Source organism: Wasmannia auropunctata, unplaced genomic scaffold (genome assembly GCF_000956235.1).
Source record: "Wasmannia auropunctata unplaced genomic scaffold, wasmannia.A_1.0 LD334186.1, whole genome shotgun sequence".
NCBI lineage: Eukaryota > Metazoa > Arthropoda > Insecta > Hymenoptera > Formicidae > Wasmannia > Wasmannia auropunctata.
This window is the reverse complement of record NW_012028704.1, coordinates 311,054-327,458: the sequence shown is the minus strand read 5'-3', so window position 1 is coordinate 327,458 and position 16,405 is coordinate 311,054. Positions and strand designations below refer to the sequence as shown.

Sequence of the window (16,405 nt, the reverse complement as noted above, 5' to 3'; positions counted from 1 at the left end):
TTATTCTTTTATATCTATTCCTATATAACATAATTAGTAACGTCAGTGATAATCGCGCGCGGCACCATTCTTGCATTGTAGCTAATTAGATACTTTATGGCGACTAGTCTTGCTGCAACTAAAAATAATACATATACACTATACATGCCTGTATGTGTATGTGCGTTATACGTACATGTATTGTACATACTCGCATATATATATATATATATATATATATATATATATATATATATAATTGTACATATAATATAGAAATTATCTTCATTGAGAACTGAAATGAATTTTTTCAAAAAAATATCAAGAATAGTTTCTGATAGATTAAAAAAAAATGTTTTTTTTTTTTAAATTACAATAAACCAAAATTTTAAAGGATATATCGATAATTTTCAAGTAGATATGAAAAATGTTTTTATTGGTTGGATTTAAATCTGTATTTTTTCAAATGTAATAATTTGTTTCTACTGCTATATAAATAGATATTTATTTACTTCAGTTTCTACACTGCCAAAAAAGGACTTGGTTTACAATAAAATACTTAACCACACTTATCCATTCACACTTTATCTTCTACTGTTATATAATATTTATCATTGAAATGATACACAAACTGAATCGTTCTGTATTGTTTAGGGACTTTTATTATTCGAATTTCATTATGTAGCTTCTTGCGAGGCAAAGGAATCTGCAGAGAAGAAAGAAAGATACGAGAATAAATTCGCATTCTTTCGTTAATGTCGCGGATGTGCAAGCAATCGACTGTTAATTCTGTGCCACTTTCGAAACAATTTGTGTCCATCAAAAACTACAGCTTGGTGCACCGAAATAATCCGGAATCGCTACGGCGCTACGTAGCTTATACGGTTTATCGCAAATGCATTCCGTGTTTCTTCGCGTCCCTTGAGCTATAACTCTTTCGGGACGCGAAACATTACCGGAATTTCTCTCATACAGTCTCCTGCTCGTGCACGAGAGTGCTTTTCAACTTCGTACAAAATACCCCCGGTGCACGCGAACGATTTCAAAATATCTACAAAGAAGGAAGAATTTCGTTCGTCTCGCCAGAACATCTCTTATCAGTGATTTACTTACATTGAACTAGCAGCAATATGGAGCATATAACATGACAAAAATTACACTTCTTTAATCACTAAATAAATTATAATAAGAATTCTTTTCTTTAGAAAAAGAAACTAGTAATAAATGCTAATAATTTTTTATTTAGAACGAGATAAAACTAATGGAAATAAAAAATAAATTTTATTCCTATTTTAATAGGTAGGAAATATTATGAATAACTGATTGATCGGGGTGTTCGATCCTACACTTAATGGATATCAATATATGTGAACACAATTGCTCGTTCTGTAGCGAGGGGTCGTAACAGCGAGTGACATGTGCAGTTTATTTACTATGTTAACCCGCGCACATGTATACGAGCCGGTGCATCGTAATTTATGCCTCGGCGTGCGCGAATAATTTACGCGAAATGATCATCCTCGTTGTTCTTGTGGGCTCAAGTGAATTAAAATTCACATTGTTGCAACAATTCGTGCCGGCGAGCGGATTATTATAAGCATATCTCCATTGTGTGCGCGTTTCGTCAGAGTAGATTCATTAAATGTGCGTGATTATTATCAACACGTTTCAATCGGCAATTTTTAAGGTTCGATTTGTATCATGTCAAGAGATTTGTCAATGCGATTTTACAGGATTTTACACCCTTCTGCAATTTTTTGCTAATAACACGCGAGGTGATCAACGATAAAATGTTATTACCTTAAACACGCATTTTTTCATCGCTTAATTTCACCTCTACCGGCTTTAATATGAAAATAAACAGTACTATCTACATCATTAATTACGGCCTGATGATAAACACTGATTCAACGTCGGGCAGCCTAACGATGCGCTATAAAGAATATCTTGCTAGTTACGAAACTGTTGTGAAATTACTACGTAATTTTACAACGTATATCTACTCGTTTCACTTGTTATACGGGACATGTTTTTAATAAATTTCATCGATGAAATAAACTTTCGCCGTCGATAACTCGCGCAGATTGAAATTGACAATTAACATTGTCGCACTACATGTAAATTTGAAAAATACTTTTTTTTTTATCTAAAAACTATTACATATGTTACTTTTAATTTCTCGGGATTTAACTAGAAAATTATTTTTTTAAATATTGTAAATATGACAAGTAGTGTTGAAAGGCTGTAGTATTAATTAATTGAAATATTTTTATTTCCATATAGAAGTTATGATTTATTAGTCACGCGAAAATAAAATGTAGGACAAATGTATTGGTCCAAGCTAAAAAAAAATGTTTTAATAAATTAAAACATATAAATTCATCTATAAACATTTAAAAAATATTGAACGAATTACGAGAAACGTTAAATTGAAATCTATATCTGTCTAAAATCTTTAAAGAGTCTTCGATAAGTTTGCCTTTACTTATTGTACACTTATATATCAGAAGTATAAGTACACATAGTTCAAATACTCATGTACTATAGATCGTAACATGAGACGAGAGGAATGCTTGTGTAACTACATGATATGTTTGACGACAATAAATTAGAAATATTAACTCGTCATGCGCGAGATAGCGAGCCAATCGCCTTATCGCTACTACCGCGGCAAAGTTATCGATCGATTTAATCGTTTTCCCAGCAAGGCAAAAAATTTAATTGACGTAACTACGCGTACACCACACGGTTTAAGAAAAAAAAAGATCGAAGAGAAAGTAGATTCCTTTGAACAGATATAATTAAACAGTAGTAAAATCTAGTATAAATCGCAAAATACACATAACAAGCAGGTCACTTGCCGCACGTTCCTGTCTAGATTTCTATAGATAAATTACTGAGATTAACATATGGTATTAGTTATTAGAGAATTTTTAGTATTATAACCGTTGTTAAAATCACGTATCTGAGAAATTAAAATCATGTAAAAATTATTTTTTTTGAGAGAGAGAGAGAGAGAGAGAAATGTATAAGTTTAGATTAAAATAACAGATTGCCCCTTTATCGCATTTTTATCGTTATAATTGAAAGCATCAGTTTAGCTCAAAAAGCTTTCATTTCACAACTTCTACAGCTTATTTTTCTGATTTTTTACAATGGCATAAATATATGAAATTCGATAATGTCAGACTCTCATGTTTGCTTTCGTAGATACACAGTAGTTTTTAGACTTTCGCACCTGCGAGTCCAGAGATGGTCTACTGACCTTAAAAAGGAATCGGTGGAATGAGGCGTAGGATGAGAACAAGCTAAAGCGGTCGACCCACGCTCGATCATCGCCGTGTGGATTCACTGTCACACGGCCTAAAAGCTGTCTGAATATAGGATAAACCTGTCACACGGCGTAGATCCTTTTCCACGGTAACGAGAGAACCAGGGGACCACCGTCCTGCCCGCAACGCACCGCGCATTTTACATGTAACGTGTTCGAGCTCCAAAAATATTCCTCTATCGAAATTTGATTCCTCTCTTCTCGCAATCGACACATTACAATAATCCGAAATTCAGTTTCAGCCGAACCGAATATCGCACATTAAATTATCAATATAATTTTCCGTACATTATAAAGAAAAATTATAGCAGGATGATGAGATAAATATTTCGTACAAACTTTTTTTATTATTTTAAGTATTTACAGTCTGCTACTAAAATGTTCTAATTCTGCTAAAAAAGAAAGATATGGTTCTATTATAGAATATCAAAGTGTAGAACATTTTACGTAATAAAAAGGGAATGCTTCAAAAAATCAAATAATAACGAGCAATTCTTGTTTCTTTATTTAAAAAGAAAGAGAAGCCTTTTTTGACATCAGTATAAAAAAATTAATCAAAGTTTATTAAAGAGTGATTTATTATTTCTTTAATTCAAATTGTAGATTAGTGTACAAAAATTCAAAGTAAAAACAACCTGGCTTCTTCGATATTAAAAAAAAAATGATTGAGTGCCTAAATGTTAGCTATTTCGATTTCTTTCAAGATCGACGAACCAATTGTAGCGCTCGTGAGCACCGTATGATTCAATTACGAAAAGTGGCGAGGCAGAAATAAAATTGCGTTATCGGGTGCGACGCAGTGTTCGCCATTCTCTGACACGAGAGTGTGACCATTTAAGGTCGAGCCCGCCACCTCTCTCAATTCATTGTAAAGTTAGGTTCACCTTCGACGATGACGCTTACGCGCGCTAGGTCGTTTAGATTTCACTTCGAGGCTGTTGTCGTCGCATCAGGAAATTGCGTTCTTCGCTCCTTATGGTGCGATATATCGCGATTTATTGTATGACCTACGGATCATAATCGTGATACCACGTGCCTCTATTGCGTGTCGAAAAGATAGCGTCGTTTATTTTAATTATAAGATATCTGCTATCTACACGACATTTCTTTAATGTTATATCATCGTTTATATCATCAGAGAAGTAATTGCCTGATATACGCCTCGTAACGTTGTCCGATGATGTGTCCAATTGTATCCATAATATATAACTTTCGTACCGAGTGTTCCAAGATTGGCGGAAAATGGACGTGTATAACGCGATTACTTGTCCATTAAGCCAATAAGCCATCAAGTCCATTGTCCAGCTCAAATTAGCGGACCTCCTTTCATAAATTCTTTTGTAATATACATACTTCCTAGTTCTTGAGTGAGTGGAATTTACGACAGAATTAATTGCATTAACGGTAATACAATTTTTCGTGGGTCACCAGGAAAGAGCATATCTCACCGCGTCACTTTCTATCAATTCAGGTATCTCTCCGGAATTAATATGGTCGCACGAATTATATTCCCCGACCGCCTCTAAGTGATTATCTCTGACCGACGTTCTCGCGCAATTAACAGCAACGATGATGCGCGCTCTTGGCAATAACCGTCAGCGAAATTACAGAGCGAGGTGACTCTTAAAAGCGACACTGAAATCCTGTTATACTGGGTCCGATAAAGCTTGCGTGCTGCTTTCCACGAATCGCAATCGCGAAATGCACGAGTAGGGAAAAAAAAGAAGAAACAGGCCTCGTACCTCGTAACTCTCTGCGTGGCACCTCCTAAGACCGAGCCTTCCTCCTTTAAACTTGGATAAATCTGCAACAGAAATAAGTGTGAATGTGTTACACTTGCCGTTCTACTTTACTATGAACGTTTGAATGCAGAAAAAAAAATACCGTTTTTATTGTGAAATGTATATGTGTTCTCATTAAGAATAAACATGTCTAGAACATCGTGAGGAAAATAGAAATATATATAAAATATTATTAAAAAATCTATGCAAAGCAAAGAAATAGTGATTTCTGAATTCGATGAATTCTGAATGGATCTGAAGAGAACACGTTACACATTTTCATGATAATTTTACTAGAGAAAAGAAAACACTTTTCGCGTTACTCCGATCACTCAAGCAGCACTTTGATGATGAGTTTATCTGTAAAATACGATGAAGAAATTAAAACATCGCTTATTCAGATTTTGGGTGCTATTGTAAGCGATTAATTTTAAAGTGAAAAATAATAATTTGTAATATCACAATGAAGTAATTGCATGAGATTAAGCAAGATGATTATATCGATTCTGTTTTGTCGATAGCTTATAGTTAGCACCATCGAGAATTAATAAGTCATTAACAGCATAATTACTTCGACGCGCCCTTAGGTTAGGAGAATGCGAGGGCAATTCTCCAGGCGGGTGCTGAGACGCGAGGTGGATGAAGGATCGTCGAATCGATCGCATGGGGAGCCGATTAAGCTAATTCGCATTACCTGGCTCATCGGCTCGTTTACTCGACCGAAAACGCCATAGACGCAACCGATTGTACCCTAGAAATCCTTTTTGAAAAGTCTGCGACCGCAAAAATCCATTTTTGCGACTGGTGGATTAAAGATCGCCCGTAAATCTTGTAGATAAAGTAGCTGCATCAATTTTTTTCTTTCAGCTTACTCTTGCAATTCTGAAATCTCGGCGCTCTAAAATGTTGGAGGATGACTCTCATAATTCTTTCGGAGCAAACGAAATTCTTCGTTGCAAGATATTGCTCACAAGAGATTTGACTTTGAAAAATGGCATTTTCATTAAAATATTGCGTAAAATTTTGCTTAGGAGGAAGAGGTACTTATTCAAGAAATTTTAGACGAGCGGAATTTTAAAAGTATCTCTCAATGAGACGCGCATACAACTTGAAAATTAAAACTAAACTAAAACTTGAACGCAATTAGTATCCAATTAACGTTTTCTGTATTCAATTAGAGTTAGCTCGCTATAGCTACACTTATTTCTCGATAAAATTAGAAACTATTAACGAAATTAGAAGCATAAGAAGCGTTAAAGAAATTAGAGGCATCCGTTTAATAGACGAATTACGTTAATTTTATATTCTAGAATATGTTGGCGAACTCGCCAAGTGATTTGCAACGATAATGATTTCCAAACGCTTGCGTTATCTTTCAATTTAGTGGAATGTCCCGGGAAGACGACACGAGCAATAAGCTTAACGGAAACACGACTTGGTCCCTGACACTCTTGTCGAAGGATTACACAATCAGCGGCCATCCTGTGCGAATCGCGTTGCATAATACCTTTTGTATCCTCCCGGGACGCGAAAACACGATGGCGTGTAAGATGTGTGAGTATATAAGTACCGGCGAGCTCAATACTGTTTCGTCGTCTTTACGATCGGCCTTCGGCTACGAGATATCCCAGATGACTCGCCCATGTGACGTGTCGAGCGTTCTCAGCATGTTGAACAATTATTTCCTATACGTATCAACGATACTTCGTGCGAATGTCACGCTCAACGCTACGTTAAAAGATATTTTTAAAATAAAATCCTGCAAAACAATTTTACTATATTTAGCCTTTTTATAATTCTTGGAGCTAATGAAAAAGCAAGATATATTATTCCGATTGGGCGTGAATGATATTTCGAACGCTAAGTTTTGTTCGATTTATTTGCGAGGGAGAAAAAAAATGAATACAGATAAAACATCGATCGGAATCGAGCGCATAGCAGGGAAGGTCGTTCCCTTAACGCCACGATGATTTTGGCAATTCGAACGCGTCAGACGATCTCCGACCAAACGTCATTTTTCGCCAATTCTGTTCGCATCCAAAAACGAAGAGCGAACGGACGCGTATGATTTTCCCTTTTTATTTATAGCTGTTATAATAAATAAATTTTTATTTCCCTAAAAAAGAAGAATGAATTTTTTTTTTGTAAATTACGAGATTATTAACAAGAAACATTGTGAAAAGCTTTTCCATTTGAACTTTTTTTTTGTACACAATCCGTAAACTGAACTGTAAATAAACCAAGCCCTCGGCGATTCTGCTACGACAAACATGAACAACGAATTAAAACTCGGTCCATGACAGGTTAATCGCAAGTAAACGAGCCAGGGGGGGGGGGAGGAGAGGGAGAAACGATATCGAGCTTCGGTGTAATATAGATACGTTGTAAGTGCCGCGGCAAATAATAGGGCGTTAACGAGATTAAACGGGATGAGAGAAGCGTCGTCCTTGCATCGATCTCGCGCGGCACGGTGAGACGAGCGATGTTACCTTTTACCGTATGTAAGTGTATATCCACGTATGCTGAACAGAGCCCTTTGGAAATCGTACACGTGTCGTGCGATCGTTCCTCCAGGCGCGGTTTACATTGCAAATTTGTATGGGAAACTTCTCGCGCGCGACACGTTGCCCGGCGAGTTGGTGGGCAAAAGTTATTTTGCCGATTAAGTTACGCCTCTCCCGCACCAGAACCCGGGTCGCCACTGACCAGGAGCATTGTTTCAGTGAAATGTTATTCGCGAAACGCATTCGCCTGGTCTCCCGGGGCTGCCGTCCGACCATTTCCAAAAGTGTGTGGTCGATGATACCGGTGACGCGAATTGGTGCCGTTCGTTTCATTTCTTGTAGAAATAAAATAATGCTCAATATTTTGTTGGAAAATTACAATTGTAATTACAATTGCGTAAAACGCGTTGAACTTGTCGTTGTAAAGTTGAAGTCTCGTCTCGTATAAATTAAATTTCCGATTGCGAAGGATTTCTCGCGATAATTTGACGAGAACTCTTGCGTAACTTTTGGCGCCAGGAATTTAATCGCGTGCGTGCATGCAAAAGAAGTGTGGATTTCCTGCGAGACCAAATGAATCTAACGAGTTTAGTACGCTGGAGGAGAGATCCTCTATCGTTTGCAAGTGCATTTTGCACGACGGTTGTTTCGGCAAATGTCAATGCGGCAAGAAGTTGAGACCTAGCGTGAAATCTGTGCGCATTACGGCACCGGTTATTACCAAAGTTTTATTATATCTTCGTGACAGTGGGCAATTTTCTGGGTTCCTGCACAAATATCTAATGTAACTTTCACTATCTATTAATAATACAGTAGCGTAGGTCGATCGGCCAACGTCTACCTCCGTGAAGCTGCGATTGCGTCGCCAAGGTGTGATTGTCTTTTTTGATCGCAAGATTATCTAACTAAATCCAACGAGAATGCCAAATTTTCAAGATTAGATTACATTCAGTATCTAACGAATTTGCCCGGTTTGATTATAAATTCAGCTATATAATACAGTTTGTGTAGTTTTGTTTATGTAATATAAAAGCAGAAACTTATAAATATTAATATATATAATACTTCTTTCTAAAATAAAAGATAAAACTGATTCTGTAACGTGTAATTTGCTTCGCTGCGTAATATAAACAATTATGTGTCAGTTATCAATCACCCCAATAATCAAAATTTTTTAAAATTAAAGATACCAAATTAAAAGTGGCAGCTTTATTTGCACTGACTGATCAATTCAGCGTTTTAACAGAATTAATGTTGCAAATATTTACATACTTCGTCATCGTATGTAAATTTATGTAAGAAGATTTATAGCCTTCAGTGTCAACTTTTAGTTAATTAGACATCATACTGCAGAATGTCGTATTAATCTCGTTTAAAAATTCGTAAATTTTATCAATATATTTCAGCCAACTTCGTATATCACTGAAAAGTGTAACGCGTTCTCCGGAAGAGATATATTTTATATGAATTCATAAGAAGCCGCAAAAAAATCTACTGATATGTAAATACCGTTTGTTTCGCTAGCGTATAAAAAGACTATCGCGGTGGCACACTGCACATACAGATACGATTCCACGTTTTACGTAATCTTTATTCTGCTGCTAGATCGCTACTAAGTACCGGTGCTTCAATCACAAGTATATAGTGTATATCACGCGAACGTAATTGTATTCACATGTTTCTCGCATACACGGTGTACGCACACATATACGCAACTCTGCACAAGCGGGCGTCGCTAAGGCCATTGCGTTTTCCATTTCGATGAGCTCATGCATAACAGTCTGATATTAGTAATATAATTAACAATTCAAACTAGATCGACTTATCGAGGTTTTTTCGAGCCGATGTATCATCAAATGTAATGTAAATCTAGTTATAAACAAACCGATAGAGAAATTGGTATAAGAAATTAATATTATTAAATTATTCTTGTTAAACAATATGCGGATTTTGCGAGCCAAATGTTTAAAAAATTTGAATTGTATAAGAAATGTAGAACCAACAAGATATTTATATATTCTTACTCGAAAATGATTCTTTAAAGTGTGAAACAGTCCTTTAAAAATAGAATATTAGTGTAAAATTTTTTTTCTTTTTTTTTCTTTGCAAGGTTGTGACTCGAGTTGTTCACCATTTTCCAGCTACGCATATGTATGTACATGTATACGAATCAGCAAGGCATATTTTTTGAGTCATACCTGCAAGCTAGGAATGTCGAGTGCGATAAGGTGGTAAAGACCGGAAACTAGAGTTGGTCCGACCCACCCTGGAACGGTCAGTAATCATACGCGATAGTAATCTTAACTTACCCTCAATAAAGATAACAGCAAACTAAAAGTGGTCGAGACAAAGTTGCACAGCGAATATTTATCGGTCTAAATTGCGCCGTTGAAGCTTCGTGTTTAGATAATCCGTGTGAGGCATAAGGCGTTCCGTGTTTGTACCGGTTTCAAGTCTCAGTTTCTAGGTCCCGGCTAAGACGTACATGTACAATGTACATATATGCCGCAGGAACAACGCAATTGTGCAAATACAGATATCATATCAATCCCGCGATTTTACCGTGAATATGGCGTACACGACGTGAATCCGGAATGCCGCGGATCGACACGCGACGAGGTACATACAGGTTAGTACACAAGATGAATAATACGCGCGTTCGCGACCCATATCATATAAAGGTAGGCAATTTAATCGCGTCTAAAAATATACCTCGGTGATTCGTGATTCGGCTCCGATGGTGCAGGTGCTCGAGGCGACTGTTTGTCAATCATGTTTGGCAATTTGGAGCGTGATCGTCAAGAAGAAAAATACGTTAGCGTATATACAAACGTACAGACAAATTATCGAGCGCGATACAACGGCTGTTACGTTAGTATATGCAATCTGTGTAATTTGCATGATTTTTTCGGTACAAAAATAGGAAGTTACGCTGTGGAAATATACGAACGGAAAGAAGAAACAAGGATATTCGGATAGAAATAACATTTGCATTTACATCACGGACCGTTTTTCCCTATTTTGCGACGAAGGCCGCGATAATTATCTAATGTTCGAATTGAATCGTTTTTTTCGATATGAATAAAACAAAAACTAATGAGAAGTGTCCAATAACGACTTCGTGACCTGGTTTTTCCTCTCTCGTACCATTTCTTACACAAGAAATCCTTGACGCACGCTGCGTTTTTTTTTCGTTTAACACCGAACTTATCACGCCTTATCTAATTGGCTGTACACTACACGTGAGTTATATACGTCTCTCTCGCGAACGCGATCTACCGATGACCATCTGCGCCGTTCTAAAGCGATCGCTTTTTAACGCGCCTAATATATTGCCACTCGCCCTTGAGCGGAAGCAAAAACATCGTCACCGTGAATTTTAAAATAAATATGAGATCGCGCGTATCAAAACAAGATTGATGAAAACGATAATATAATAGCATATAAATTTTATTATTCAGAAAATATAGATTTTATGTATACCGCAACTCCGGATTTAAATCGCGAGATGCGATTTAAATCCGGAACTGAATATCGTCTCTCGGAAATTACGAGGAAGATAGCGTCGAATCTCAACTTTTCGCTGAGAAATCGCGCATATCAGTTTTTTAAATATAATTTATCGTTTCTGCGCTATCACAAGTAAAAGCAGCGAATCGCTAGTAATTGCGATCGCATCCGCATACCCGAGATTCCAAATTAGCGTGGCGCGCACGCCTAGCACGCGTTCGCAGATTCGTGCATCCGAGCGTAGAGCGCTCTGCACGTGTGCACGTGTGTGTATATATATATACATTATATAATAACGAGGACGCGCAACTCCGTATCCGTTTAAAGTGCACGTGGAAACCAGCGATCGCATCTCTGTATGCTCTTTTTATTTTCATACCGTCGCGCTTCTCATCGCTTACATTGGAGACGACCGACCGGCGCGCGTAAATGATCCCGTAAAATTATATGGCAAACAGATGTTTCTCGTGATACGTCACAAATACGATAGTCATCGCATAGTTAAACAAGTTAGATTATTGCCGCGAAAGTCGGGCGCTATATTCCCTGCAGAATTTAACACTAAAAGTCAAAGAATTCAATTGTCTGGACTTCGCTATAACAGTTAAACTTTGATCTTAAAGCGGTCAATATGAAAGTTCAGATGATTATTTTTGACATATATTTACGTACCTATATATAATATGTAAATACGCATTATAAATATTAAGTGGGAAAAAGCGTTTAACGTAAAATCCAATTCACAAAATAAAATGAGGCAAATAATTCTCAAACTGGAGCAAAATATTCATGAGGTTTCATCGCGAGCGTTTACATAAATTACATTCGCACACGCAAAGCTTGTTAGCGAATCATTCACGCGTCATCGATCACAAACACAAGATTAATTATCGATTAACTGTTCGAGCAAGAAGTGAAACATGTTTCCGCAACATACCCGATGCGCGCATCGTACGAAGACCCGATCCAACGGTGATTTGGAGTCCTGGGCCTTGGAGGTTTTCTCCTTGCACCACGCTTGACCCATTTTTTCCCGTAGCTTCCCAGGCCTCTCCTTTTCTAGTCAAGTCGTTCGTCCAGAGTGGTTCCTCTCATCGTTAAGATCAGATAATGTAGGACATCTTCAAATCCGTTCTTCGCGACCTGCCGCAACCGGCGTGTTTCCTGCGTTTGACCGTGCGATCGGATCTCGTTTGAATCCTCGAATGTAAAAGAGAGGTCGGCGTGGCCCCTCGAGGGAAATGAAAAGAAGACGGTGAGATCGTGCGTCGTCCACCCGATGCGTGACCTCCTCTCGGTCGGTCTGGAAGCTAACGAAATATCCCGTTGATCTATTCCATTCTAATCCGTTTCGCAAGATAATCCCCACAATTATAATTACGCGGATGTTTCAGCTTCGCGGAATGAATTATTGTTTGGACATTTAAACTTATATACAGCAGATATCGAAAGGCATGTTAATCCTTTTGTATAGTTTGATGAAAACACAACAATCTCCCAGGAATGTAATAAAGATCGGAAAAATGTAATAAATTTGGCCACAGTTGTTAATCTTTGTCCGATATTTCCGCAACGATTTATTAATATTAAATTATGAAGATTTATTATTATTATTCGTATTATTATTTGAAATTTTAGGAGACATCCGCATATTTATCAAAATTAAACTTGGAATCATTTACTTAGGTACTATATGATTAAAAAAAGTGAATTAAATTGTATTAAACTCTCGAATTTTGAAATCAGATAAGTGGATCGACACGATGGTGGACGGTATATTCTCATCATCTTGCTCTTTCCATGAATGGATGTACGAGTCGCGTTGGCATTGAGGCTGCGACACGGTCACACGGACCGCCTTCTTACGATGTGCGTCATGTGCGCTTGAAACTCGTGTACACGCACGAGTACGCGCGCCCGCGCTCGCCTTCGCACATCCTCGTGTGCGAGTGTGCGCGTTAAGTGCCACACGGAAACCACGAAAAAGGGGGAAACGGTTCATTGCACTTTCTAAACTGCAACCGATAGCGTGCGATGCGTGCACCTGTTCAAGCAATCATGACCGCGCTCGCGCGCGCGCGATCGTCACTGAATTACACGAGACGCATAGAATGGGAAAGTCTTCGACAAAGTTTCAATAACTGTCCACGTTCTGAGACAAGAGATAAAAGTCCAAACGACGTCTGAAAAATGTTTTCTCGCCGATGCCTGCCGAAGCATCCGCGCGCTGTCCGAGCCGCGTTTGATTCTACGCGCGCGCTAACGTACCTATTTTTCTCAGAGCCGCGTTTCCGCCGGTTTATTCAAGCGCACGTCTTTTCGAGGAACCAATCTCGGCCGTCAGCAGCTACGATGGATCACCTGCGAACACGCGCGCGAGCACAAGCGACGAGTTAATGGTGACAGAGCGCAGCGTGACTGTGACTGCGACTGCGACCGCGACTGCGGCTGCGGCTGCGGCTGCGAACACGCGGCAACTGGTACCACGCCAGTCAACTGGTACCGGTCGGTCAGACTCGAGCACTTGCAACACTGTACCCCGGGCACTGTGCGTATTCTGGACAATCGGGCAACGGCACCGAGCAGCAGTAGTAGTAGTAGCAGCAGCAGCAGCAGTACCGCGCGTGAACGGAGATGGCATGCAGGCGAGACGCCACGGCCTCGGCACGAACGCTTTCTAACCGCAGCCTCCGCTCTCGCGACGGGCCCCGGCCCCGGCCGTGGCCCATCGCTCCCGCGAGGAGATCGGCGCGGCGGAGGTTCTTCCTCCTCTACCTCCTCCGCGCCTTCCTCGTCCTTCGCGCTCTCCGTGCGCTCCGCGGCGAGAAACACGATCCACACACACCTCTCGGTCTCTCATCCGCCTCACCTCTCCGGCCTCCGCGTCCGATAGATTCCCTGCCGGGAATCCGACCTCCTACTCTCTCGCGAGTTCTTTCTCCGCACACTCCCAGGTGCACCCGGGATTCCACGGTTTCCTTTTCCTCCTCTTGTTCCTCTGTCTCGCGATACCCTCTCGACAATCGGCGCCTCCTCCCCCGCCGTTCGCGGATTCGTTCTTTGTCCCGCTCCGGGACATTGTATTTCCCTCGTCGTCGTTCCCCATTCACCGTCTCGTCTTTCGAGAACGCATTCTCGGGAAACTTGACACGTTAACTTGAGGATTATTTACTTTTACCGCACGTAATTTTATATATTTGTATGTTAATCAATTCTAATATGAATTTTTTGAGAATCTGTATTGTTTAACAGATTGCTTTAATCGGTAGAAATGCATGACAGCAAAGAAAATTAACTTTCGGACTTAGCACGTTACTAACACGTTAATAATGTACTGCGAAAGATTTGGAAAAAATGTATGAATTTTTTCGAATTTATTATTGAAAAAAATGCTAAGACATATTTCTCATATTTGTAAGCGTATGGTACACAAATATATATCAGCATACCAATATTATTGCCCGAGGATATACTATTTCAATGCATAACTACGTTATGGTTGCATATTTACAGGTGCTTTTGAGCATGTTGACAAGAGAAGAATACCAAATGTAAATTTCCCTTACGATAAAGAAGTATATTATAGTATATAGTATATGCATATCAATAATATATACACATAACTTTCTAATATTATTTAAATGTATCCCAGATATGTTTTTATTTCATTGATATTCTATGCGCAAAAAATATTTTAAAGGATTTTAAAGGAAATAGTTTAAAGGATCCTGTATTAGCGAGTCTCACGCTCAAGAGATTGAAAGAATAGCGTTATTGTTTTTTTTTTATCAAACAGGAAATTGACAATGAAAAAATATTTTGTTGGTGGTGTTACTCTTATTGTTAGTAATAATGTCGAATACATTTGAGGAAACTCGTTATTTTTTGACAAGAAACGAAACTCCCTTGAAGAAACCATTGACATGGAGTCAATCGTTCCAGGTGATACCTAAAATGAACATTCTACCGTCGTCTTCTCAGAAAAAAATTCAAGTCGAATACAAGCATTCGAGCGCAGAGAGATCCGACGAGGGCGACCAAACGAAACCAATTAAAGCGGAGACAAGCGATCCCTTGGACGGGGAACAAACTCGTTAGATTGCCATTGCATTACAGTGGTGTTCGAACCTTCGGGGTTGATAATCGACGAAGAATGGCGGACCCCGGCAGAACTTCAAAGTTGCTTTCGAAAACGTCAGAGATGGGTGCCGAATGGCAAGCCACTATATGGAGGGAACCAGATAGTTCGATCAGATCAACTAGGAAATATATTCCTACTAGTTCGATCAGATCAACTAGGAAATATATTCCTACTAGGAAACTATCGCAAGTATGCGTTATGAATGTGTCGGACTTGTCAGTGATTGTTATTCTATCGGTAACATATGGATGTTTACATGGATTTTCTTTTGCACGTCGAACTTTCAAACGAATTTTTTTATTGAAGAGTATCAAGAATATAAATTAAATCACAACAAACTGCACTTTTATTTTTCAATTTGACATCCACCTTTGAAAAGTTGGGTAAGCTTTGTAATCGTTTAAATGCTAGTCCGTTTCTTTTTACATTCATAGATGAACTTATAGATTTCTTTACAAATTTAAATATTCTTGGTAGATTTCTTGTTACCAGAGGAATTTAATATGTCTGATAATTTCTGGAGGAAATAAGAGTATTCGGATTTAAAGAACCGCTGCGATAAAGCGAGAAGGATGAGCGTTCGTTTATTCTCCTTTTATAATATAAAAAACAACTTTTGAAAATAACTGTTAAAATAAAAGCTTGCTTGCAAAAGCTGGAGTTTCATATTAAACAATCATAGACATCGAACAAAAATCGTGTACACAATCGGCCGAATCCAATGTCGATCACGAAATCAGTACCATAGCATTCATTGGCATTAAAGAGTAATTAAAATATTCCAGAAATTACACAAACTAAGTATGAGAATGAGACTACCATGATGACATCTCTCTAACAATAAGTAATGGAAGCGCTTGAAACATTTACATTTGCGGAAATTCCACACGAGACAGAACAAAAGTCATATTTCCAATAGATCAGAAGTATTTCTGATCTATTGGATCAAATGAAATTTTATCGTCAAAAAGAAAAAGGAAAGCAGAATTAGAACATAATTGAAAATATGTTTGATTGAAAATCCTTAGCATTCCATTTGTTTTATATGAATTTTAAGCTCGCACTCTTTGTTATTCCGTACAATTAATATTTCTTATGATATGTAAAATTGTTCCAAAGTCTGTATGCAATAAAAATAATTCTTATAATTTTATATATT

At 38.3% G+C, this 16,405-nt stretch overlaps 3 protein-coding genes across 5 annotated transcripts in view; 2 read left to right on the top strand and 1 right to left on the bottom strand.

Annotated features, from left to right (window-relative positions):
* The window catches only part of LOC105459480, a 19,865-nt gene extending 6,100 nt beyond the window's left edge, over positions 1–13,765 (bottom strand). Inside the window, exons 1-3 of one of the 3 annotated variants that reach the window (XM_011705569.1) lie at positions 13,374–13,765; positions 12,043–12,415; positions 5,053–5,114 (exon numbers count right to left, since the gene is read on the bottom strand). In XM_011705569.1, the coding sequence (XP_011703871.1) occupies positions 5,053–5,114; positions 12,043–12,132 (152 nt within the window). In that variant the 5' untranslated portion in view covers positions 12,133–12,415; positions 13,374–13,765. Of the gene's footprint in view, positions 1–5,052; positions 5,115–10,742; positions 11,390–12,042; positions 12,416–13,373 lie in introns of those variants that run through there. The other 2 variants (XM_011705567.1, XM_011705568.1) reach the window with 2 other exon arrangements.
* The window catches only part of LOC105459482 (phytanoyl-CoA dioxygenase-like), a 121,307-nt gene that overhangs the window by 88,246 nt on the left and 16,656 nt on the right, over positions 1–16,405 (top strand).
* LOC105459479 lies at positions 5,684–7,119 on the top strand. The gene is made up of 2 exons (XM_011705566.1): positions 5,684–6,131; positions 6,476–7,119. Exons 1-2 carry the CDS (start codon positions 5,995–5,997, stop codon positions 6,885–6,887), a joined length of 549 nt encoding a protein of 182 aa, XP_011703868.1. The 5' UTR covers positions 5,684–5,994; the 3' UTR covers positions 6,888–7,119.

Excerpts from the sequence above, each read along its gene's own strand:
- LOC105459479 (XM_011705566.1), top strand. The coding sequence starts at position 5,995 with ATGTTGGAGGATGACTCTCATAATTCTTTCGGAGCAAACGAAATTCTT. Across the intron at positions 6,132-6,475 it reads ATTTTGCTTAGGAGGAAGAG|TGGAATGTCCCGGGAAGACG; the intron begins GTACTTATTCAA and ends CTTTCAATTTAG.